Source organism: Eptatretus burgeri, chromosome 16 (assembly GCF_056783735.1).
Source record: "Eptatretus burgeri isolate ZD-2024b chromosome 16, Ebu_testis_v1, whole genome shotgun sequence".
Classification (NCBI taxonomy): Eukaryota; Metazoa; Chordata; class Myxini; order Myxiniformes; family Myxinidae; genus Eptatretus; species Eptatretus burgeri.
This window is the reverse complement of record NC_140976.1, coordinates 45822368-45849959: the sequence shown is the minus strand read 5'-3', so window position 1 is coordinate 45849959 and position 27592 is coordinate 45822368. Positions and strand designations below refer to the sequence as shown.

Genomic DNA, 27592 nt, shown 5'->3' with positions numbered 1-27592 from the left:
ATTTTTCATTTCTTTTATTGTCTTTTTAATAACTTTTTCAACATCAGGTTTCACTATTTCAATTGATTCAGCTATTGATGATGGACCTGGTTCTCCAGATTGAAAAATCCTTATTTTTATATGCCCTTTAAAAGTTCCATCAGTGTTTTCAATATAATAGTCTCCCTTTAATTTAAACTCATTTTTTTTGTGTGTTTTTGTGATTGAAGATGTCTATTATCACTACTCTTCAAAACATCCTTTGAGCAGATATCACAATGTTTTGTTTCCAACTCAAGAGGAGATATTTGATAAAATAGATTAAATGTGTGTTTGTTAGTTTGAAGGTGTTTTTCATAATTTTTATACTTGTGATTACAAACATCGCAGTACATTGTATTCACCATATTTATATAATAAAACTTTGCTTAAACTAAAATTTTCTTGATGAAAATTTCGTTTATTTTACAGGTGAATCTGTGCTTAGAACCATTTTATCCTCCAACTTGTTTCACTTAATAAATACAATGTTTCAAGACACAAAAGACAAGTTTCAATCAATCTCTTCATCTGTTAAAGATACTGAGAAATATGTCAAGGATGTAAAATTGAACAAAGATAAATATAACAACTATTGGATAAAAACAATTATGGTAAATAATATGAGTTCTTCAATTTCCTTCAGTGGAAGGGCTTTTAGTATACCTGGGAGAACATCAATTAAAGTATCTCTAACAAAAGTTTCTCCTCTCCTTCTGGTAATATATTCAAAACTAGAAAAAGCAATGAAACAAGAAAAAGTATCAAAAAATAAAAACCTTATGGATGAAGCTTTAGAAAGAAAAGATAAGACCATCTGAAATATGCAAGGAGAAAGTTGTATTTTTTTCAACAACTTGAAAGATGTAAATCTTGATGAAATAAAGGATGTTAATATATCAGGTGAAATGACATTTCGTTCAACAGTAGTTAAGGATCATTTTTAAATTACCTTTAATATAAAAAATGTTGTCGTTGAATCTGGTAATGGAAAAAAGAATATAGATATCGATGGTAATGTTGTTTCTACTATTTAAATATGAGTCAATATTCAACTGAAGATTTTGAAGATCATGAGAGTGATTATGATACTGAGAGTTTGTGTTCAAACGTATGAAAATATAGATGATTCCGAAGATGAATTTTCGTTTAAGTAACGTTTTACTTTATAAATATGCTAGATTTTGAGCCTCTTGAATTCTCTGATTTTCCATATGACAAATTTGAGAATTGTCCTGCATGTGATAGAGTGGGATTAAACACAGAGTCAAAAGCCTATAAACAATGCATATTCTGTGATTATCTTCCATTAATGAAAATAAAAAATATAAAAACGAAAATAATTATTTTAGATTTACACCAAAAATGAATTACTTTACAAGATTGATGAGAGAAATGAATGTAAAGTATGAGGGTGATAACACACCTTTCCTTGCAAGGGAAGAAACTGAATGCATAAGAGAAATGTTCAAAGGATTGTTGTTATATATTATTCACAATTGTCATTTTCAGGGAAATATCAACACAAGATATTGTATAAATAAGATAATGAATTATCTTGAAATGTAATCCGAATGTAGGAAAAAAATATAAAGTTTCTAAAAAAGCCAATAATAAATTCAATAACCTGTTTTCCAAATATATAAATGAATGGTTTCTTACCCATTTGGGAAAATAAGATAAAATTTAACAATCATAAAAATCTTCCAAATTCATTAAGATGTCTCATGGTTGGTTCAAGCGGATGTGGAAAAACCTGCTTACTATTGAAGATGCTCCTGACTCCCAACTTTTTAGATTATGATAATTTAATAATTTTCACAAAGTCGAGTTTTCAACCAGTGTATCAACCAGATATAATACAACTATTTTGTGATACACAGAGATATAAAAAGAAATCAAAACCAATAACTTGTATTCTTAGTGATAATACGGATGATATAGCTTCTCCCCAAGATTTGGATAAATCAAAAAAGAACCTCGTTATCTTTGATGATTGTGTTAATGAGAGAAACCAAACGGTAATCGACAGCCACTACACAAGAGGGAGACATTCTTCTTGTAATTGTATTTATCTTAGTCAATCGCACTTTCAACTTCCTCGTCGTTCCATCAGAAACAATGCTCATACTTTTATTTTATTCAAGTTAAATTCAATAGATATCAATAATTTTTGGAGAGATAATTGTTCTACATTATGTAGTAAAAAGGAATTTGGGGATTATATGAAGCACATGACTGAAAAATATAAATATATTGTTGTGAAACAAGATGAGATTTTAAGGGATATTTTTTTTGTTTCATAAACAATTACATATATAAATGACAACTAATATTATAAATCTTGTGGGTAAATCTGCATCTGGAAAAAACTTTTATAAATCAAGGTTCTTTGAAAGTACAAATGAGAATATTGTAAATTTACTTTAAAAACACCCCGTGATACACCTTGTATCAACATCAACTAGAGCAATAAGACCTGGCGAAGTAAAAGGTGAAGATTATCACTACATTTCAGTGGAGGAACAGATGCAACTGAGGAATGAAGGCCAAATATTTGAGGAGGTTTCTCTTGGTACAACAAAATATTCACATTGTAAGGGTGAGTTAAAGAAACTAAAATCTGGTGGTCTTGGGATATTAGAAACTAATCCAGAAGGAATGAGACAAATTATTAAACATCTGAATGGGGTTAAGATTTTATCATTCGGTTTTGATGTTGATCAAGAAACTCAACGCAGACGTATGAAAAGCAGAGATACAAGTATTATTGAAGAAGAAATTACAACTCATATTAATGTTGATAAAGAATTTGATGAAGTATTGAAAGAAAAGGATTTCTTTGAACACATCAACTTGGATGATGAAGAAAAGGAAAATTTCCCTGTTGATCTTTACAATTCATTAAATGATATTTTCCAATAAATAAATGGATGCGAAAGAAAGAGCAAGAACATTTAAGGAACATCAAGAGTTGGTTTCAAAAGTTGTAAAACAACAGGAAGACAAAAAGAAGAAACGCAGACAGAAACTAACGGGTGAAGAAGTATTTGAAAGAAAACAAGATAAATTTTTTAAACCACTTTTAAAAACTTCCCAAGAAAATGTTTTTGATGTTTCTACAGTTCCCACAATAGAATATACTCCTCAAAAACTTCAAATGTTAAAATATTTCAGTCAAATGATGGAGGAAGAATAATAGTATTTAGGAGAATTAGAATATGATGATGAAGGATTATTTCAACAACTGGAAGAGATTAATCGACCCCCTGATTATATTGTGAATGCTCTTCAAAACAATGAATATTCAGCAGAATCAAAAACCAAAGCAGGACTCATTCCAACAGAACAACCAGCAATTTTTCATCTTGTTCAAGAAAGGTATTGATATTTAATGATGAATTAAGGTTCTTGAGTTCTGCTCAACCTCCTGTTAAACTTACTCTGAGATTAATGTTTCTTCTCAGAAAAAATGGAAGACAAGGTTCAACTGTCAGGGATGAATCAAAGTATATTGATAAACCATTGATATTAAAAATAATGATGATAGAGTATATACTGATCTGCTGGACTCTGTTAATTATAGGGTTAGTCTTTCTGGTAAAAGTAGGAAGAATGAGAAGGAGAAACACAGTATTCAGGCTTTAAGTATCCTTGGTTCAGGTGTTAGTTTTCTTCCAAATGACCCATCACAATTAGTTAATCGACTGTTATTGCTGTTAGGTCGTAAGAAGGCTGGAAATAACAATTGTTTTAATGAAGCATCAGCCATTTTAAACCAGTTGATGAACATGAACATAATTAATAAATACCAATATAAAGACATTTTATCTCATATTAAATAAGATGAGAAGCACAATCCTTCGTTTCAATTTCACAACAAATGACCACACATCTTCATTCCCATACCCACTACAACTTTACACAACAAAAGAATATGAGGCATCTTTATTGTCCATGGAAACTTATAATACCTTATTTCATATAAACGAGAAAAATAACAAGTTTAGTTCTAATCCGGGAAGTGGATACACAACGATAACAGTTTCACCCGGAGCATATGAGATTTCTCAAATATCTTCCGAAATTGTTCGTCTTATGAAAGAACAGGGTGATGAACAAAAAAAACTTGAATAGATATTCAAAAACATCCTTCAAAATCAACGATTAAACTTAAAAATAACTATAAGGTTGATTTCACAAATGATAAATAATTCATTTAGTGAGTTATTGGGTTTTTCCTCAAAAAAGATTGAATCCAATGGGACATTTTACAGTGATAATGTCATTCAAATATCCTCAGGAATAAATTCGGTATTAATTCACTGTGATTTGATTGATGGTGCTTATAATGATGGAAGAAGAGCAAATACAATATTTTCATTCAGCACAGACTCAACCCCAATTGGTTATAAATTCAATATGGAACCCAAAAATCTGGTTTATCTCCCTGTGTCAGGAAAAACCAAATACAGAGTAAATTTTAGGATAACCGACCAAGATAATCGTATGATTTCTTTTAATAGAGAAGTTATATCCATCAGAATTCACCTACGTGAAGTTTTCCAATAAATAAATACGATGGTTATTGTGAGGAAACACGAGTTGGGAAAATATAAAATAATTACAGGGGATGGGATGTTCCTTTCCCTATACTACAAGGGTGAAGGTATGTATCTTGGTCGAGGATACTATAAACCTCAGAGACAAAGGGGTGTCGGATATCAATTTAGAGGAGATGGGATAATTGATACTCTAATGGGTATAGGTTCAACTATTCTTAAACATAAAGATCGAATTGGTTCAACTGCTTCTGCTGTGGGAAATGTAGCAGGTGCTATAAAGAGTATAAAAGATGCCCAAAAGGAATCTCAGAAATTACAAGCAATAAAAGAAATTTAAAAAGGCAAAACTCAGTTGTCTACCCAAGAACGACAGAAAATAATTCAAATACTTGGGTCAGGGTTTCAAAAGTTTTAACATCTTTTTTCCGAAATAAATACAAGTATGGAAGCAATTGATAGCATCTATGATTTGGATGATGCCATTGTCATCTCAAACTCCACTAAAAAAGAAGATTACTTCAAGGTAAATGCAATAACTGGAACAGACTGGAATGCAAATGGTACAAAAAGTTTTGAAATAAATAATCAACAAACTTATTTGAAAATATCCGAAAGTTTCTTGTTGTGTAACTTTAAATTCACGAAGGCTGGGAATAACACAAACGCTGCACTCGTAAATGATTCCTTCTGAAAAATGTTTGATAGTGTTCGTTTATACATTGGGACACAAGAAGTTGAAGTGGTTGATTATGTCTCTGCTGTATCTGAAATGATGAAATTTGCACGATATACATTCTGTGATAGAATGGGAAAGGGGGCTGTCGATGGTTTTATTCCTGATATGTCAACGGGAAGAAACATATACCCTGGATGTAGTCAAAGGAAAGGAATGTATAATGATGATGCAAAAGCAGTTAATAGTTTTACTGTGGCAGTTCGTCTTAAAGGTATGCTTGGATTTTGTGATCATGATAAAGTTCTGTATGGTCTTAAAATTAGATTTCAACTACAAAGGAATGATGATGAAAATAAATTACTTTTTAGTGTTGCTCATGCTTTTGGTGCTCAGAATAAATTTGTAATTGATGAAATGAGTTGGTGTATTAGTGAATATACTCCTAATCTTAAAACAGAAGAGATGTTGAAAAGAAGACTTAACTCAAAGAAACCACTCAATGTATCATACCTTAAAAGAATATGTCAACACGTTAAACTGAATCAAACCACTTGCACGTGGAATTTGGGTGTTCTGGAAGGAAAGCCACGATATCTGTGGATCATTTTTTTAAAAACCAGATGGTGACACTGCTATTGATAAGAATAATGCATTGAGTGATAATGCTAAGGTGAAACAACTTCGTGTTTCTCCAGATGGAACATTTTATCCACGAGATAGATTGGAAATTAATTGGGGAAAAATGATTATGCTGAAGCATGCAAGTCTTACCAAAAGGTGTGTGAAAGTAATGGAAATAAAGAACCTATTTTGGATATGACAGCATTTAAAAGTTTGTATACAATCTATGCGTTTGACCTGAGCGCTCAAAAGGAAACTATAAAGTCTAATCGAGTGGATACTTCCCTATACATTGAAAGAGGAGAGAGTGAAGAAGTTCATGCATTTTGTTTATTTTTGGAAGAAACAGAATTACAGATTAATACAGATCATGGTGTTATGATTAGTCTCACATAATTTTTTGTAAAATAAATGAGTGGCAAAGTACCAACTGGGGTATATGTTCTTCAAATCAATCTTCATTAACTATCATCTTGTGTTCAAAATGAAAAGCCTTGTATTTTTAACGTTAATACAATTCAGAGAAAAGGAGCAGCAAGAATTGATGTTTTGCTCACAAGAGAACAGGTTAAAATATTGAACGATACTGGCTCACTTAAAATTAAAATGTCAAAACCAATGTTGAAAAAATATTCAGTAAGAGAGACGAGTGGAGGATTTCTCCCATTTCTAATTCCTTTATTTGCTGGTTTAAGTGCGGTTGGAGCATTGACAGGTGGTATTTCAACAGCGGTGAAAGCTTCCAACGAAAGGAAGGCTCAACTCCAGGCTCAAAAAGAATTGGAAAGACATAACAAAGAGTTGGAGAAACAAATGAGTGGAAGTGGTGTAATTGTAGATTTTGCTGAAAAACTTGAAAGTCTGGCTGATAAAGCGAGATTGTTAGTTGGAGATATGCTTTCTTCTATCGCACAAGCAGGTGTAAAATTAACCAAAAGGGGTAATGGATTATATTGTTACGAATTTCGGCCCGCCCGGCGTGCGATCGGCCACGTAACTCAAATCGCGACCGCGTCGCCCACCTGAACGGACAATTCAGTCGTGACCCTCCGTGGAACTACCGCCAGGATCTAGTCACGGGTGGGTCTTTCGACCACACCACAATCGTGCCAATCGACCACCCGCGCAGGATAGGGTTGTTTGCCAAACTCGCCCTACCTAACTACCTGCGCGGGTAGTTAACCGGGTGATCGTACCTCGCCACAGGTCGGCCGAGGACACGAACCGCTTAAGCGGTCCGTTCTGTGCTTCAGTGATAACCGAGTGGTGTTATCGCCGGCCCCGACAGACGTGATTATTTACCGGGTGCTTACACCCTTCTACCAATTCCTTCCGTGATGCAAGATGGAACTTTCAAACAAAGGAATGGATGCAACGAAATAGGGAACAGTTCGATAAGTACATTTATTCCACACTCAGACAAGGCAAGCACGTATTCACAGCCATACAGTAAGAATGCAATTTACAAGCAAAGCAATGAAAGTAAGAATTACAACCGAATAAAGCAATGTATATTTACATGCACTTAAACAGTTTCTACTTTACAAGACATGGCACCACAACACGCAGTCACACAAAAGCAAAGGAAAGACACCCTCAAAGGCAAGGGAGTCAGACTGGGCCCGTGGGCCGAATGCACGTGGAACCTGGATGAGCAGCCAGGTCCACGAGACTGAACGGTCCTACCCGCACCCTCGTGGCGCGATGGCGGGCAAGCCGCAATGTCAGCGTAGCTGCGCCTGGCTTCGTGCCCCTGGCGTGGTCGGCGAGCTCTCTCCGGCGCTCCCCATCTGCCTTTCCCGTCGGCTTTGAGCTCCGTCTCCCGACTCGACTGCCACGCCGACACTGCAAACTTGACTTCTTCTGCCGACACTCCGCCGCAGCCACTCCACTGCTCCCACTTGGTTCTCTGGCGACGTACTGCACATTTTTTTCTTCCGCGAGCTCGCGCTTATATAGCCTGGGGGAGGGGCATCTTTGTAAGTTCCTGGATCACAGCGGGTTGGGAGGCGGGGCTATGCCACCCGATGCTCGGTCATTGGACGGATGAAAAGGGGGTGTGAAGCATTCCTGATCCGCTTTTTGAGGCGAAAGGAACGCATTCACAGCCCATGGCACCATGTGTGGTAGAAAGGCGAGGTGGTGGGAGTTTGGTTGTTGGCAGGCGTCGTTTGAGAATGGCGGTGAAGCGATGTTTGCGGGATGGAGTTGTGGAGGTAAAGAGGCGAAGGTGGTGGTGTTTGAGTTGTAGTTGTTTGGGAATGATGTTGGTGGTGGCGATTTGGTTGTTGGGGTATGATTGGTCCAAAATAATGACAGAGAAAAGAAAAACGGCTATCTCAAAGGATCGCAGCCCTGTGAACACGGAAATTCCCTCTAAACAACGGTGGGGAAATCTAACTACACACATACTTATCGTCATAACTGATCTAAGGACCCTTTATGGTGTATTGCGAATTTCCACAGCCATAACAATATCTTTCTAATAAATAAATGAGTGGTTTAAAGAATTTGGAAAGAATTCATCAAATTTACAACTTGACAAATATTGTAAGAAATGAAAAATTCATAATGTGGTTATTTGTATGAGAGATGAATTAACAAACGTGCCTAAACATGCAAATAATGTTATTATTAACTTAGAAGATAATAATGGGAAATTTTCTCATTGGGTTTGTATTTTTAATAGTCAAGATAAATATTATTTTGATAGTTTTGGTCTTCCACCACCTGTTGAAGTCATAAAATTCTTACAGAATGGTGTTTATCAAACATTTCAAGTCCAATAATTAAATTCCACGTGTTGTGTTCAATTATGATAATATGTGTTATTTTAACTCAACAAAAATAAAAAATTTTATGACATTATTTTTAATCTAATATAAATGACTTATGTTGGTGAAGATGGTTCTATCTTTGGTGTATCCCAATAACTGGATATTGATTTATCAAATTATTATACAAAGGCACAGGCTGAACGACAGAAATATAGTATAACAAAAAATATTAATATGAAAAATGCTTATAAATTAATAAATTATCCAAGCCCAACTGACGCGAATGACTTGGTGAGATTAAGTGATTTATCACAATATATATCCTTAAATAAAACGGCCGTGTATTCCAAAGATACAGAAGTGTTGATTTTATCTCCAGGTCATACTGAATTCACAGGTCCAATTAAAATAAATTTTAACAAAGAAGGGTGTATCGTTTGTATGAGAATAGAACAATGGGGGTATGATATGAATGATTTAGGGTATAATTGGTCATTTAATATTGACCTAGAAGACCTGGAACAATTAAATCAGTCTCGTAAGGAAGAATATTATCCACTTGGTGCTGAGAATGAGTTTTGTGAAAGCACGATTAGTAAACAACAAATAAAAGAATTTAATAAGGGTAAATATAATAATGGTTTTGCCCCAGTTTATATCATGAAAACAGAAAAAACAGGATTATATATAATAAGTTAGGAAATACAAAATTATTTAACTCTGGGAAGATGGGGAGGTGTTTCGTGTCATAAAATTATTCTGTCATATATTTCTCATACATAAATGACAGCAAGAAGACTTCAAGAAAATTATCATTTCTGTGTCCAAGCATACCTTCAAGAAAAGGGTATTCGGTATTTTAATAAATATGTTCTACAACATAAGAATAAGGTATTTTCAATAAAAGATTGGCATTATGCTGATGTTGATAAACCGACAACTTTAGATTTAATTAGAATGTTAAATAATGAAAAAATTATAAAGTTAAGAAAAGGTAAGGCTCTTTTAGAAATTCAAAAGAAATTTTATTGGTTTCCTGTTGTAAAAAAAATTATTTTGGATACAGGATGGTGATCGGGAGGGCATTGAAGGAAGACTTGGCAATAACAACTGGTTAGACTAAATCCTATTCGTAATTCAATAATGTAAATTCGACTTGCATACTGCTCGATATCAGAAATATTTTAGTGAGGTGACCTGACCAGCACAGCGCAGCGGACATGTTGCTCCACGGCGAATGAATCGCAAGCAAGGCCAGCGCATGTCATCGGCCGTATCTCTCTGCGCATAAAACGAAGCAATCTCGCTGTCTGAATATGATGAAAACTTGTGTGCAGAACACACCTTGTGACACAATTGTCTGGAGTAGTCCGATAAATCTGACGTTCTGTTGCATTTTTATTTATTTTATTCCTACTGTCGTCATGTAGCGCCAGTAGAAAACAATGAAGAAAAGAGAATAATAAAAGAAAGCTACAGCACGTCAGATTTATCGGACGAGTCGGACGGACAACGGATTTATCGGACTAGTCTAGACTCTGGAGTTGACAAGTAACTTGTATTAGCATGCACACAATGTATAAGTCAATGCGTAAGAGTCCTGAGGCTATGAGGCCGTCTAATAGGACAGATAAATTTGTCTTTCATAGTTGTGCCAAAATATTTTTCCCTGTTTATTTATTACAGCATTTTGGCTAAATGTTAATGAATAGCAAGCCAATGGAAGCAGCACCTTCACTTTAGAATAAACCCATGTATGTCGAGTGCAGCCATACCTGGCTTGCATGTGTGTAGAATCGTACCTATCCCAGCAGGCTGGCTTCAACGAACAATTAAATAAACTGCAAAATATGGGTGCAGGTTTTTCACATTGTTTGATTTTAAAATTATCTCCTTGCGCCTTGAAATGATGCAATATTAATCTTTAGTATTTTATTTGTCTGTCAGTGTAAGTTTCTTTTTTAATGGAAAGGTTCAACAGTCACATTTTATGGACATGGTATAGCCCTTTATTGTGCATACATGTATTGGATTTGTATACGACTACGACAAGGTAGTAAAGGGATAAATAATTGCCTCCTGATTGTTGTGCATACAAGGCTCAGAAGCAGAATTTATTTTCCGCGAAACAATCACAGGAATTAAGACGATCAGTGAGATAGCAAACAAAATGTGCACGATGCATTTGTACGTACTTTATACGACGCGCGACGTCTAATCAATCCACTCTGAGCGAGTCGCGTTCTGGAGATGACGTTAACGGTCACGTGACGTGATGTTCGCTGAACACAACTTTTTTGAGGGGCGAGGCATAGCAAGTTGTGAAAAGCACGAGAAATGTTCGAAATATTGTCTAATTATCCCATTGTTGATTTATAAAAAGAAACATGGGTGATTTATTCATTAGGAAGGTCAAATTAATATATAAATAACCAGAAACTTTTGAGTGTCATGGGAAATTGTCATGGGAAATTTTTAGTTTCATGAGTGTCGGGCCTATTTGTTCCGAAAAAAATTTGCTTTGATTTGTGTTTTGATAATCATCAAACTTTTCAGGAACACATCCCCAACACAAACCAGGGTATTACTGTATAAAGGTTTTTTTATTTGTTTGTATACAGCCTGCAGCTGCTTGCCTGCATCATTTTCTCTGGGGGGGGGGGCAATGTGCCACTGATGCAATGCCCCTATTACCAGCAAGCTGGTAGTCATTTTGCTGACCTCAGAACCCACCTGGTGTTAATTCAATGCACAGCAGGGGCTCAAACTCAAGACCGTAAGATCTTAAGCCAGCCACCTTACCCATTAAGGCAACACCAGGCCTTCTATAAAGGCAATCCAATGTCTTGCTTACCACTTTAGGCATAACAACGAGCTTATCTTCATTCGACTCAGACTCAGACTCTTCACTGTCATCACTCTCATCATTCTCATCATCTTCACTCTGAATGAGAGAAGATCCTGGAAAGAAGAGGCAAAATCAACACAAAACAGATCTTATAAAAATATCAATGGACAGAATACCACAGTGTTCAGATGTGTGCGTGTGTGTGTGTGTGTGTGTGTGTGTGTGTGTGTGTGTGTGTGTGTGTGTGTGTGTGTGTGTGTGTGTGTGTGTGTGTGTGTGTGTGTGTGTGTGTGTGAGTGATTTGTGGAAATTAGACGTCAATTTCATAAATTAGTCTTCTTATTCTTCTTGGTGAGCCAATTGTTCATGTTCCATGTCCCTGAGTAAGAGGTCAAGGGCTCAGAACATGTAAGATTGGCCCAAGTCTTTAAGGAAGTGGTTGGGAAAGCCTGACATGGTTGGAGTTGGGAAAGGCAGGTTGTTGTAATTTTTTCAGAGTGCCGGCAATAACTTGCCACCTCTTCATGAAAGACATCGAAAGATGTTTTTTTTATCTCCAAACTAATGCTATCAGATGGGACACCCAGCACAAGGTCCATCTTAGGGACTGCACGTTTGTAACCAAACGTCCCACTGGCAAAGCACCAATTTTATTAGATCCTCGTGGAGGATCTCTAAGTCTTACTCATGGTGTTGTTCTTCATCTTATTCTTGTGGACTTTTTTGTTTCACAACCTACAGTTTTCATCCAAACTTCCTGAAACTTGGCATATTTATGTAAAAATACCCTGCACAGACAGTAACCATCTCCGATTTTGAAAATTCCTCCTAGAAAAAAAGTTATGACGTCAAAATATCTCTGCTAATGGAAATCACCGAAAAAAATTATCTCCGAAACTAGGCAAGCTTTTTGAAATCTGTTTGCGGGAATTGAACAGGGCATTAGCAGAGATGAATTGCCGCACATATGATACATCACTATGACGTCATATCAATTTTTATGACGTCATTCCTATTTTTTGATTTCACAACCCAGAATTTTCATCAGATCTTCGTGAAACTTGCCATGTATATGCAGAAAGCCCACGCGCAGGCAGTAACCATCTCCGATTTTGGAAATTCTTCCGAGAAAAAAGTTGACGTCATAATATCTCCGCTAATGGGAATCGCCTATACCATTATCTCCGAAACTAGGCAAGCTGTTTGAATTTTGTTTGTGGGAATCAAGCCGGGCATTAGCACAGATAATTTATCGCAAACCTGATACATCACAATGACGTCATATTAGTTTTTATGACGTCATCATTAATAGGACGAGGATCTTAGCTCAGTTGAGCTTGTTTTATGAAACGGATGGAATCGCCAGGAAGGACATTGCTATCTGCCGTTTACAAGCGAGGGAAAGCTGACCTTTCTGGCATAAACCCTTTGTCGGACCAAAAATGCCAAAAACCTCCAGAACCTCCAGAATCAAAACAGTCTTCTTCTTCTTCATTCATATGCAGCACAAGGCAGCAGGGCAACATCATTGGCTGAGGGTGTGGATGTACCACTGATACAGTGCCTTCCACCGGTTAGGGTATGAATTCGTCATTTGTTCAGGGTGCCGGAGATGGCTCACCGACTCTTCACGAAGGACACAATGGGATCTTTAACATCCAGAAAACTAATGCCAGCAGATGGGACCCCCATTTAATGTCCATCCAACGGACGGCACAAATATTGGTGAATGACCCTGCCTGTGCAACACCAGGATGGCAGTTTATAGCTGGGTCAGGATTCAAACTCAGACGAGACAGCACAGAAACAAGTGTGCATAGCTCGAGGCCATGCTGTCAGTCAGACAAAGCAGTGCTGGCAAGAACAATCAAAATGGTTCCAAGAAAGGTTTGACTAATGAGGAAAAATTGGAAGAAAAAAGAAATGCTGTTACATTTGAGATGAGATAAAATATCATGAAAACAAAATATTGTTCGGTGGAGTGACGTCATCACTGCCCACTCTCTCCCAAGCCTCTTGGCAGTAGTTTCACAGGATGCCTTTGGTAATCACCTTTCTTTGCAGCGAGCCAGCTCTTTGGAGTCTCATTGGGCACCTGCTCATGAACCTACCCACACAGCACACCATGATGAGGATGAAGGATCTCAAACAGAACATCTCTGTGAGATTGAAGGTAGGCCTTCACTTTTGCATCTGAGAAATGCAAAGAGATATTTCAGAACATTAATAAACATTCACCTGATAAAAAGAAGAGATATGTGCAGGTCTTACTCCAAGCAAGCAGTGTACCATGATCTCACATTATCCTTCCTCCTGACCATGATGGTTATGATCATTTACGTCATTGTCAGGAGGATCAAACAGCCACCATGGGTAAATTAATTAATAAAAACAACAAACATTTTCAGGTCTCTCCTCCCACATGAAAAATACTCGTCATGGAGATAATTATTTACTTTATGAAAAGGTAAATTGTCAAATAACTCTCAAAACTCACCAGTTAGTGGCTCTTCCTCACAAGACTCATTCACCACTTGAGGATCGTTGTTTTCTTCCTCACGAGACACATTCGTTACTTGAGGCTCAAAATTCCTGCAGAAAATAAAGATTTTGTAAATCTGTAGTTTAAAAAAAACAATGTCACAAATAAGAAACAATGCAAATTGAAAATATCGTCGGGTCGGTGAGCATCAGACTGCATTAGTTCTATTTGTGTTTTCTGCATTCAGACAAGAAACAACACTTCTGGATTGCTACCCCACCGACTAAGTATGTCCAAACAGAGTTTGACGATGAAGCCAATAAATGGTGAAGAGGGTATGAAGATCACCAAAAAGTTTTTTTTCTTTTTTTCTTTTTTTTTGAAAATAACTCACTCTTTTTACTAAAATCACTTGTATCATATACTCCAATATTTTTCTTCATACCTTTATAAACATCATCAGTTTTTACGTCTAGAATAAAACTATCAGTGTTCATATACAGCAATGAAACATTTTCACCATACTCTTTCTTTAAGCCATGATAAAAATAATCATACATCAATATCTTTGATAAATCAAGAACTGCTGTTCCAATATAAATTGGTTTATCCATTAGAAGACTTTCCTTTTTCATATCAATTGCAGAAAAGTTATCTGAAAAAACCTCTTCTCTCTCAAAACTTGGTTTATTTATAAATCTCGAAGCTTCTTTCCAAGATGTTGTAAATCTAATGTTTTGCCTGTTTCTAACATTCTCCATTGTCTTTCCAAAGACAGCATTATTCATCAATTTATAGAAATCCCCTTCAAATTTTACTTTTGTATTTGTTCTCATATCTGTATGTATATGTATGTATGTGTATATATGTATGTATGTAATTAATATATGTATATGTATGTATGTGTATATATGTATGTATGTAATTAATATATGTATATGTATGTATGTGTATATATGTATGTATGTAATTAATATATGTATATGTATATATACTTGGTATATATATATATATATATATATATATATATATATATATATATATATATATATATATATATATATATATATATATATATACTTGGTATATATATACTTGGTATATATATACATATATATATATATATATATATATATATATATATATATATATATATATATATATATATATATATATACATACATACATATACCAAGTCGAAAACACCAGGGGGTTGACTCAGCCTGTCATCCTTCCGAGGTCGGCGAAATGAGTACCAGTTGTACTGGGCCCGGTGTATGCCCCAGTTAGAATAGGTGTACCATATCCCTGTGTGTCGTAAGAGGCAACCAGGGTTGCGGCAGGAAGGGCACCGGCGTAAAAACCTATGCCAAATTATTATGCGGACAACAAAACGAATTTCCATACCGGATCGGACGAGGCCCGGGTTACCAACGACCGCCACCGGTACCGGTGGTCAGCAGCGTACCAGTGGAAATTGTGCTACTGCTGGGCGAAGGAGGAGAAGGAGACGGGGAAGGCGAGTCCATAGGCAGTGGGAGAGGGGGAAGGGTAGAAGTGTGGAGGTGAGAGTTGGAACTCTGAATGTTGGGACGATGACTGGCAAAGGGCGAGAGTTGGCTGATATGATGCAGAGAAGAAAGGTGGACATACTGTGTGTACAAGAGACCAAGTGGATGGGGAGTAAGGCTCAGAGCATTGGAGGTGGTTTCAAACTGTTCTACCATGGTGTGGATGGGAGGAGAAATGGTGTCGGGGTAATCCTGAAAGAAGATTATGTCAAGAGGGTATTGGAGGTGAGGAGAGTGTCTGACCGAGTGATGAGTGTGAAGTTGGAAAATGAATGGGTGATGATGAATGTCATCAATGCATATGCCCCACATTGGGGTGTGAGATGGAGTATAAAGAAGATTTCTGGAGTGAGTTAGATGAAGTGGTGGAGAGTGTATCCAAGGATGAAAGAGTGGTGATTGGAGCAGATTTCAATGGGCATGTTGGGGAAGGGAATAAAGAGGATGAGGAGGTGATGGGTAGGTACGGTCTCAACAAGAAAAATGTGGAAGGGCAAATGGTGGTAGAGTTTGCAAAAAGAATGGAAATGGCAGTGGTAAATACGTATTTCAAGAAGAAGGAGGAACACAGGGTGACATACAAGAGTGGAGGAAAGTGCACACAGGTGGATTACATCTTAAGCAGGAGATGCAACCTGAAAGAGATTAGTGACTGTAAGGTGGTGGCAGGGGAGAGTGTAGCTCGACAGCATCGATTGGTGGTCTGTAGGATGACTTTAGAGGTGAGGTTGAGGAAGAGAGTGAGGGCTGAACCAAGGACCAGATGGTGGAAGCTGAAGGAGGAAGACTGTTGCGTGAAATTTAGGGAGGAGGTGAGACAGGTGTTGGATGGTGGTAAAGATGGGTGGGATGATTGGGCAATGACAGCATAAGTGGTGAGGGAGATAGCTAGGAAGGTACTTGGTGTGACATCTGGACAGAGGAAGGAAGATAAGGAGACTTGGTAGTGGAACGAGGAAGTACAGGAAAGTATAAGGAAGAAGGGGTTGGCAAAAAGGAAGTGGGATAGTCAGAGAGATGAAGAAAGTAGGCAGGAGTTCAAGGAGTGGCGGCGAAAGGCAAAAAGAGAGGTGGCCAAAGCCAAGGAAAAGGCATATTACGAGCTGTATGAGAAGTTGGACACAAAAGAAGGGGAAAAGGATTTATACCGATTGGCAAGACAGAGGGACCGAGCTGGGAAGGATGTGCTGCAGGTTAGGGTGATAAAGGACGCAAATGGGAATGTGCTGACGAGCGAGGAGAGTGTGTTGAGAAGGTGGATGGAGTGCTTTGAGGAGCTGATGAATGAAAAAAATGAGAGAGAGAGAGAGAGAGAGAGAGAGAGAGAGAGAGAGAGAGAGAGAGAGAGAGAGAGAGAGAGAGAGAGAGAGAGAGAGAGAGAGAGAGACAGAGAGAGAGAGAGAGAGAAGGTTGGAAGAGGTGGAGATAGTGAATCTGGAAGTGGGATGGATCAGTAAGGATGAAGTGAGGACTGCTATGAAGAAGATGAAAAGTGGAAAGGCGGTTGGCCCAGATGATATACCAGTGGAGGCATGGAAGTGCTGAGGAGAGATGGCAGTGGGGTTGTTAACCAGATTGTTTAATGAAGTCTTGGAAAGTGAGAGGATGCTGGAGGAGTGGAGATTAAGTGTACTGGTTCCGATTTTCAATAACAAGGGTGATGTGCAGAGCTGTGGAAATTACAGAGGGATAAAGTTGTTAAGCCACACCATGAAGGTGTGGGAAAGAGTAGTGGAAGTTAGGTTGAGAGGAGAGGTGACGATCTGTGAGCAGCAATATGGGTTTATGCCAGGAAATAGCACCACTGATGCGATGTTTGCTTTGAGAATGTTGATGGAGAAGTATAGGGAAGGCCAGAAGGAGTTACATTGTGTGTTTGTGGATTTAGAGAAAGCTTATGATAGGGTGCCAAGAGAGGAGTTGTGGCATTATATGAGGAAGTCGGGAGTGGTGGAGAAGTATGTGAGGATTGTGCAGGATATGTATGAGGACAGTGTGACAGCGGTGAGGTGTGCGGTAGGAATGACGGACCGGTTTAAGGTAAAAGGGGGATTGCACCAAGGATCGACTCTGAGCTCTTTCCTGTTTGCAATGGTGATAGACAGGTTGACGGATGAGATCAGACTGGAGTCTCCATGGACTATGATGTTCGCGGATGACATCATGATCTGTAGGGAGAGTCGGGAGCAGGCTGAGGCGAGCCTCGAGAGGTGGAGGTACGCACTGGAGAGAAGGGGAATGATAGTCAGTAAGAGTAAGACGGAGTACATGTGCGTAAATGAGAGGGAGGGTGGTGGTATGGTGCGGTTGCAAGGAGTTGAGGTGGGGAAGGTGGATGGGTTTAAATACTTGGGATCAACTGTCCAAAGTAACGGAGAGTGTGGGAGAGAAGTGAAAAAGAGAGTGCAGGCAGGATGGAGTGGTTGGAGAAGAGTTGCAGGAGTGATTTGTGACAGAAGGGTAGCTGCAAGAGTGAAGGGGAAAGTATATAAGACGGTAGTGAGTCCAGCTATGTTGTATGGTTTGGAGGCGGTGGATCTAACAAAAAGACAGGAAGCGGAGCTGGAGGTGGCAGAGTTAAAGATGCTGCGATTCTCATTGGGAGTGACGAGGATGGATAGGATAAGAAATAAGTGTATTAGAGGGACAGCGCAGGTAGGACGGTTTGGAGACAAAGTGAGAGAGGCGAGATTGAGATGGTTTGGACATGTGCACAGGAGGGAAGCGGAGTATATCGGGAGAAGGATGTTGAAGATGGAGCCGCCAGGCAGGAGGAGAAGAGGAAGGCCAAAGAAGAGGTTCATGGATACGGTGAGGGCAGACATGCGGGTGGTTGGAGTGTCAATGGAAGATGTGGAGGACAGAGCGAAATGGAGACGGTTGATCCGCTGTGGCGACCCCTAACCGGAGTGAGCCGAAAGAAGAAGAAGAAGAAGAAGTAGAAGAAGAAGAAGAAGATCTGTATTGAATTTAATACACTTTTTCATCCAAGAACTTTGTTGAAATTTTAAAACTCTCTGAATTTTAGCTACTCTCAATCCTCTCAAAAACTGTTTGTTGTTATTGCCAAGTCTTCCTTCAATGCCCTCCCGATCACCATGAACGCCGGAAATTTCATCGCCAGTTTCCTCTGCTTGTCCTGCTTCGGGCTCGAACTAGTAAGGCCGTATTCTATTTCCAGCTGCCTTAACTTCACCTCCCGTGACTACGTTATCCGACAATTCTCCATCTGATTCAGACCAAAATCCTTCATTTCTCTCACACTCACTGTCGCTACCAGACAAATCAAAGTCCATGTCATCCATTATTCAAAACCAAATGTTTGATTTTTTAAAGCAGAAATGAACTAAGTGTTTGAGTCGGCCAATCAAATGTGGAAACGCACAGAAAGCCAATACAATCACTTAGACCACCAACCCGAGTAATTTACGTGCAGCCTTTGTTGTTCTGGAGATGACGTCATGTGGGTTACGCCCCTTTCAGTGGATTTCGGCAGAATTTTTAGCGGCATTCTCTAAGAGGTTTGTTTTTTTAATTTTACATGTTACAGAACGTGTATTGTGAAAAAACATTGTCAGATCAGAAATCAGGATGAAAAACTCCGATAAGACATACATATATATATATATATATATATATATATATATATATATATATATATATATATATATATATACATATATATATATATATATATATATATATATATATATATGCAATTTCAGTACTTTTTAGTGTCATGGGACCTTTAAGGGAATAAGTGAGGGATGCGTTCCAAACATCACCACTACATGTATTATATTTCACCTTTTTACTGATGATATTACCAATTTTTATTTTATGACAGTTATATTGACGTTCACAAACATGCAGCAATTCTTTAGGCAATTTTGCGATTTCCCAATTTGGTACTTTCACGATGTATTCTGAAATCTTTATCAGTCTTTTTAGTTCTGAAAACGTTTGAGAATATAAGATACAACTTGTAAAGTGACATAAGTGTGAGTTGAGGCTATGCAAATGAGGTGTTGGCACAAATAACTTGACGATAGTTCCAATGAGATTTCTTACAGTCGTGAATGTGAGATAGATGGGATTGCCTAGAAGTACTTGCACTCCCCTCTGAGCTGTCGAACCTGGGTTTTTTTTTATCATGTATATATATATATATATATATATATATATATATATATATATATATATATATATATATATATACATGACATGTATATACATATATCATGAATATCAAATCAATGCATATATTTTATCATGTATATCAAATCAATGCATATATTTTATCATGTATATCATTTATATCAAACCAATGCATATATTTTATCATGTATATCATGTATCTCAAATCAATGCATATATTTTATCATGTATATCATGTATCTCAAATCAATGCATATATTTTATCATGTATATCATGTATCTCAAATCAATGCATATATTTTATCATGTATATACAAATCATGCATATATTTTATCATGTATATCATATATATCAAAAAAATGCATATATTTTATCATGTATATCATGTATATCAAATCAATGCATATATTTTATCATGTATATCATGTATCTCAAATCAATTCATATATTTTATCATGTATATCATGTATATCAAACCAATGCATATATTTTATCATGTATATACAAATCATGCATATATTTTATCACGTATATCATGTATATCAAATCAATGCATATATTTTATCATGTATAAATATATATACATGATATGTATGCACATATATCATGTATATCAAATCAATGCATATATTTTATCATGTATATCATGTATATCAAATCTGTGCATATATTTTATCATGTATATCATGTATATCAAATCAATGCATATATTTGATCATGTACTGTATATCATGTACATCAAATCAATGCATATATTTTATCATGTATATCATGTATATGAAATCAATGCATATATTTTATCATGTATATCATGTATATCAAATCAATGCATATATTTTATCATGTATATCACGTATATCAAATCAATGCATATATTTTATCATGTATATCATGTATATCAAATCAATGCATATATTTTATCATGTATATCATGTATATCAAATCAATGCATATATTTTATCATGTATATCACATATATCAAATCAATGCATATATTTTATCATGTATATCATGTACATCAAATCAATGCATACTGTATATTTTATCATGTATATCATGTATATGAAATCAATGCATATATTTGATCATGTATATGAAATCAATGCATATATTTGATCATGTATATCATGTATATGAAACCAATGCATATATTTTATCATGTATATCATGTATATCAAATCAATGCATATATTTTATCATGTATATCATGTATATCAAATCAATGCATATATTTGATCATGTACTGTATATCATGTACATCAAATCAATGCATATATTTTATCATGTATATGAAATCAATGCATATATTTGATCATGTATATCATGTATATCAAATCAATGCTTATGTTTTATCATGTATATCATGTATCTCAAATCAATGCATATATTTTATCATGTATATCATGTATATCAAATCACTGCATATATTTTATCATGTATATCATGTATATCAAATCAATGCATATATTTTATCATGTATATCATGTATATCAAATCAATGCATACATTTTATCATGTATATCATGTATATCAAATCAATGCATATATTTTATCGTGTATATCATGTATATCAAATCAATGCGTATGTTTTATCATGTTAATCAAATCAATGCATATATTTTATCATGTATATCATGTATATCAAATAAATGCATATATTTTATCATGTATATACAAATCATGCATATATTTTATCATGTATATCATGTATATCAAATCAATGCATACATTTTATCATGTATATCATGTATATCAAATCAATGCATATATTTTATCATGTATATCAAATCAATGCATATATTTTATCATGTATATCAAATCAATGCATATATTTTATCATGTATATCAAATCAATGCATATATTTTATCATGTATATCAAATCAATGCATATATTTTATCATGTATATCATGTATATCAAATCAATGCATATATTTTATCATGTATATCATGTATATCAAATCAATGCATACATTTTATCATGTATATCATGTATATCAAATCAATGCATATATTTTATCATGTATATCAAATCAATGCATATATTTTATCATGTATATCAAATCAATGCATATATTTTATCATGTATATCAAATCAATGCATATATTTTATCATGTATATCAAATCAATGCATATATTTTATCATGTATATCATGTATATCATGTATATCAAATCAATGCATATATTTTATCATGTATATCATGTATATCAAATCAATGCATATATTTTATCATGTATCTCAAATCAATGCATATATTTTATCATGTATATCATGTATATCAAATCAATGCATATATTTTATCATGTACTGTATATCATGTACATCAAATCAATGCATATATTTTATCATGTATCTCATGTATATCAAATGAATGCATATATTTTATCATATATATATATATATATATATATATATATATATATATATATATATATATATATATATATATATATATATATACAAAGCATGCATATATTTTACTCGCTTTCCCACATTGTAACCTAAATCTTGTAACATGACTTATTGTTGTCTCTTTCAGGTTGTTTTGAAGATGGCCAAAAAATTTGCAGGTGTCCAACAAGTAAGTTTGTGTGAATGTGGAGATAATGGTGTTTTAACTACTGAACCAACACTTTAATTTACCCCTGAAGTGTCCTGGTAGATCATTTACCTGTGATAGATCTTTGCGTATTTGTCCTGGCAGCTAAGTCTCTCTGTGTGAGTTATAATCTTGTGCTTGTAGCTCAGGTAATGTTTTCATTTCATTTCATTTGTTATTTTGGAGGAACAAACATCAATACACACATTGTGCCCCTGTAGGATTGCTAAAAAGTGAACCAAATAACTATCGAGTCACACTCCTAACCTTCATAAAGCTTAGAGAATTAATTTGTTCAGTTTTCTCTTTCCTTATTTTTTTTCTTTCTTTTTTTCTTTTTTTCTGTAGCTCCGGAAGGAAGCTAAGATGATGACGTCCCTTGATTACAAAAACATTGGTAAGTATGGATTTCACTCAAACTTATCACAGTATGAACAAAACACGTTATAAATTGCTTCTGTGGCAGGAATTTCTCACTTATCACTCAACTAATTGACTTTTTCTCAACTCAATGAAAACCACAGTTCAAGTTTGCAAACACCCTTTTGAATCCGTTTCTACTTACTCTGTCACAGAATGCCGGTGCAGCTGAAGCAGCTCCATTACTGAGCAAGGTTTATACTGGATTGTCTGTCATTGTTTTCCCAGCAGTACTCAGGGCAAGAGTTTGTAATTTGGACAGGGTGCTGGAAATAACTTGCCAACACTTCACAAAGGACACCATGGGGTCTTGAACATCCACCAACTAATTCTGGCAGATAGGATGCCAGGTTAGCGTCCATCTGAGGGATGGCACACACATCGAATCACCCTGCCTGTGAAGCACCGGGATGACCGTTTATAGCTGGGCCGAGTTTCCAATCCAAGCTGCATGGCTTTGAGGCTCGTCTGCATACATCAAGGGTTCGAGGCCATTCTGTGAGCCCCCTTTTGAATAAAAAATATCGCTCACACTCCATCATAGAAATCATTTTGGTTCATTGAGAACTGCAAACATTGGACAAAGCAGTACGAAGACTGATATTTGTCAAGTTTACAATCATAAAACAAACTTACAAATACATGCATATCTCGAAACAATAATAATCATCATTTAAAATTTCATAAATATGTATATTATGCATTAAAATAAATGTATAGAATAAAAATGAAAATTAGCCATAAATTAAAAGACTTGTAAATTACAACAAAAGTTGTCCGAGCTCGGGGTCCCCACGGCTCAAAGCTCACTCAGCGAGGGCAAAAGGAGCGATGAGATCGCGTGCACTGCGACCGCAAATGTCAAGCATTACCTGTAAACACCCAGGGTGAGTGCGGAGCTCAGAGCGAGCACCGCTGTGGTCCATGCACCCAGGCCTTGCAGACCGGACTTGGGAATGGATCTGATTGAGGCAATTCCATTTACTTTATTATTGGCCTTTGAGATTCGATAGGATGGTGCAGACGAAGCGCACTTGAGCTGTTGAGTCTGGGTGCCGTTCCCACCGTCAGACTAGTGCTCCACCTATAACAGGGTAATGGATGCAAGAGGAGTACACTTGAAGGGAGATCGTGAGGGAATGGTGAAGAGGACACAGAGGCCGAACAAGCTGAATAAGGAAGGCTTCAGCAAGGATGGGAATAGTTTTTGTTTCACATGCAGCCTGTGGCTGCTGGTTGCATCATTTTTTTCTGGAAGCATGGCTGTGCCGCTGAGTACTCACTTTTCTGACTTCAGAAGGATGACAGGCTGGATCAACCCCACCTGATGTTATTTCAATGGAATGACAGGGGCTCAAACTCAAGACCCTAAACCTGCCACCTTAACCATTAAGCCAACACCAGGCTGCATTCCAATAATGATAGTGATTGATTATGTGAGAAAAGAACCACGCACTAGTGTGAGAGGAACAGGTTATATGGGGAGGTTGAAGCAGCTGAGGCTGAGCGCAGGATATAACAATAACCAAAGAGAAACAAACAAGTCTGAAGACGACAATGGTTCACGAGCAGTATTTGACGATGTAGATTGTTTCAGAAATCAAGGATGAGACAATGTGATAATTTTTGACCAAGTTATAATTAATTATAGTGGCCTTCAATCAACACCTCAGAACAGATCACCATATTCATATCCATGGCGAGAGCAGACCGACCAACCAATTGGTAATTGTTCTTGTTCATCATTTGTGTTGATGCAACCGCTTTGGTCGCTGGCTTGAGAAATGAGAAAAAAATCCTCAAAATTTATCATTTTTCTCTGACCCAGTTATGATATGTATGGTATGGTGAGTGACTGCGGCGTTGGTGCACGGTGCGATGCCTGAAAAATAGTAAATCGTGACCTTATGATTCTGTTTCATTTGTACCTCAACCAATGAAATAAACTGAGCTCATGAAATGCCTTATATGAAGCGATATTATGGAGAAACATTTCTCCAAGAGACAACACTAGATGAAGTAATAAGAGTTTGAACTCGTGGCTGATATTTTCATCTGAAAATACAAGGAAATTATGTGAATGTGTCGACACGACCAGAATACGACCAGGCATTTCAAAGATTCCTTGACAAACGCCAATAAATTCATTCCAAACCACCTTTTCAATTCCGGCTCAATTGCGATAACTTTGAAAATGTGACCTTTATTTGACAAAACCAAGGACACCGACAATGCAGTGGAGAAAATGATCAACATGATGTGGTACGGGTGACGGGTTATTAGCTGAAAAATGTCGAAAAACCGGTTTCGTTCAACAACTTTAAAAATTTGACCTTTGCATAACCTTTAAAGGTCACAAAACAATGTTGTGGACATTAAAATAAGGAAACAGGATACATGCTATAGCTTATTGGAGTTAGTTCGTCGAAGGTCAAAAACCCGGTTCGACTCCCACAACTTTGAAAATTTGACCTTTGTGACCTTTAAAGGTCAAAGGTCAAAGATTATGACCTTTGGTGCAAAACTTCCTCTGGAACATTTCAGGACCAATATAACGTCGTATAAGCTAATGGCATTTCGCACTCCTCGGAGTATCCATACTTTGATGAAATAAGCGTAAAAACAAACTTGAAGGGGGCACCACGGGCAAGGTGTTCGAGATAGAGAAAAATGGTTTCAAGACTTTAGGTGGGGAATGACCTCAAGATTATGCATAAAAAAATATTGTCATCCTAGCTCTCAAAGTTTGGGCGGTCGTATGATTTCTATGTCAAAATTTGCAATTTTCTAAGTTTTTGACCTTGTGACCTTGACCTTGGGACGAAAATGAAAAATCGGACAACGACAAGTTTTAAATAATTCATTTTGCTATTCAAATACAGAAGAATCCATTCTATTCAGTCAATTCCCTCGGAGAAGATAGATTTTTAATCCGACTACCCCCTAAAAATGGCTATTTTTGGGGGGCGTGGCTCCGCCCACAATGGGCGTAACACGCCCTCATCCAGGAAAACACAACTAGACATTTATATCGAACACATAACCAAGTTTCATCAAGATCGGATCAAAGTCCATGGAGTTATGCTCTGGACAGACAGACACACAGACATAACGAATATAGTGGTCACTCTGGCTGGCACTCGTGAACCAACAAAAACGCACGGTAATGAACCCACGCTATGAAGGCACATTAATGAACACTACAAAAGTGTTTAACAAGCGATAGCACCAGAAATAAATGTGGAACACCGCCCGGAACGTGATCCGACGGTGTTTTACGTAGCTTTGGAAGTGAATCATTTGAAATGGAGAAGAGAAGCTGCCACCGGAAACCGGATCCTCTTATCAGCTTTTTGCGTTTCACTTTCAATTGCTTTTGTGTGCACTAATCAACAAGAAAAAGAGAAATCGGACATTGCAGGCCCTCGCCAGGACTTAGTTTGTGTGGTGTTTGTGTGGTTATGTGGCGTGTTTGTGTACTCGTTTGTGTTTATTAATAATAGATGTAATTATAACTGCCACTTTATATCTGCAGGCATTGATGACCGGGTACCAAGACATCCCGCTTTGATGCAACCTCGCTTTGATCAGACACTTGACCCTGACCCATGATGTTTATTATTATTTAATTGAATTCAAAATGAGATTAAAATAAATTCAACTCAAATGAAATGGAAGACCAAATAGGTACAGTCCTGCAATGGAGTCATCAGAAGGAACCAGAACAAGCGAAAAGCAAAAATGAAGTCATCAGGAGGAACCTGAATAGGATTTGGATTTCAGCTGCTATTCCTCTTCCCTCAAACCCATCCAGGCACAGCCAAGTGAACCTTATTTAAAAAAACAGAAAAAGAACCCGTATTAAATAAAAATTTCTGGCTGCTAGACCATGTGTCCAATCAAGATGAAATTTAAAACATATAGTCCCCATCACAACTACATCATAATTGTGAAGTTTCCCGTTCATCAATGAGGCGGTTCAAGAGAAAGAATTTTTTTATGATTTTCGCTCAATCCAATATGGCTGGCAGACCATGTGACCTCTGAATTATTTGTGAATACCTGGTATCCCCAAGGTTCGGGGAACATTTTGTGAAGTTTCCCCTGTGATCTATGACGTCAAATGTGTGAATGTTTTATTCCTCATGGATAGGTGGTCATACATGTAAAGTTTTGCCTCGATCTGTTCAGCTGTTTCAGCGAAGATTTTTGAAGGGTTTAAAAAAAAAAAAACAATATGGCTGCCAAACCATGTGACCGATGATATCATCAATTTTCTTTTCTCTGGACTAATTTATCCCTTGATGACACAAAAATTTTCATGCTGATTGGATGTAGCATTCCATGTATGCAATTATGACATCATAATGAAGGCATCATGAAAAAAATCTCACTTACTCCCCATGAGGCGACCTTGCTATTTGCCAAGTTTCAAGATTTTCCTTGGTGCGGTTTTAGAAATACAAAGGTCCAAAGTTTTTCCTTTTTCCAACATGGCGAACACACCACGTGGCCTATGACGACATGATTATCATTAAACCATTCTACATGAGTAGTCGCTCCTGTGATGAAAATTTCGGCTCAATCCAACATGCAATTGCAGAGAATAACGCTCATGTTGTGTGTGGACAAACAAACAAACAAACAAACAGACAAACGGACCCAAATACAATACCCTCTCCACTGGCAAGGGTAATAATGAGACTGCCACACACTGTAAATCAAATCTACTTAACCAACCACATCTGAGCAGTGTGTTTGCTGAATATCATCCTATCGCAACACTTCTCATTAGTTGTTTGCCTTAACTTAAGTGTAGTCTTATATGAATTGGGATTCATACATGCACTACCC

At 36.6% G+C, this 27592-nt stretch overlaps 1 protein-coding gene and 1 long non-coding RNA gene across 3 annotated transcripts in view; one reads left to right on the top strand and one right to left on the bottom strand.

Moving 5' to 3' along the window:
* LOC147011012 (uncharacterized) overlaps positions 1-27592 on the bottom strand; it is a 56035-nt gene that overhangs the window by 18713 nt on the left and 9730 nt on the right. Inside the window, exons 2-6 of one of the 2 annotated variants that reach the window (XR_015052375.1) lie at positions 23611-23822; positions 22884-23206; positions 14003-14097; positions 13558-13698; positions 11512-11618 (exon numbers count right to left, since the gene is read on the bottom strand). This is a non-coding gene — a long non-coding RNA (uncharacterized LOC147011012). Of the gene's footprint in view, positions 1-11511; positions 11619-13557; positions 13699-14002; positions 14098-22883; positions 23207-23610; positions 23823-24021; positions 24128-27592 lie in introns of those variants that run through there. The other variant, XR_015052374.1, reaches the window with a different exon arrangement.
* Positions 13573-27592, top strand: part of LOC147011013 (calcium-dependent protein kinase 5-like) — a 19026-nt gene continuing 5006 nt past the window's right edge. The window contains exons 1-3 of the mRNA XM_085859532.1: positions 13573-13678; positions 22259-22300; positions 22667-22715. Of these exons, the coding sequence (XP_085715658.1) occupies positions 13607-13678; positions 22259-22300; positions 22667-22715 (163 nt within the window). The 5' untranslated portion in view covers positions 13573-13606. The remainder of the gene's footprint in view (positions 13679-22258; positions 22301-22666; positions 22716-27592) is intronic.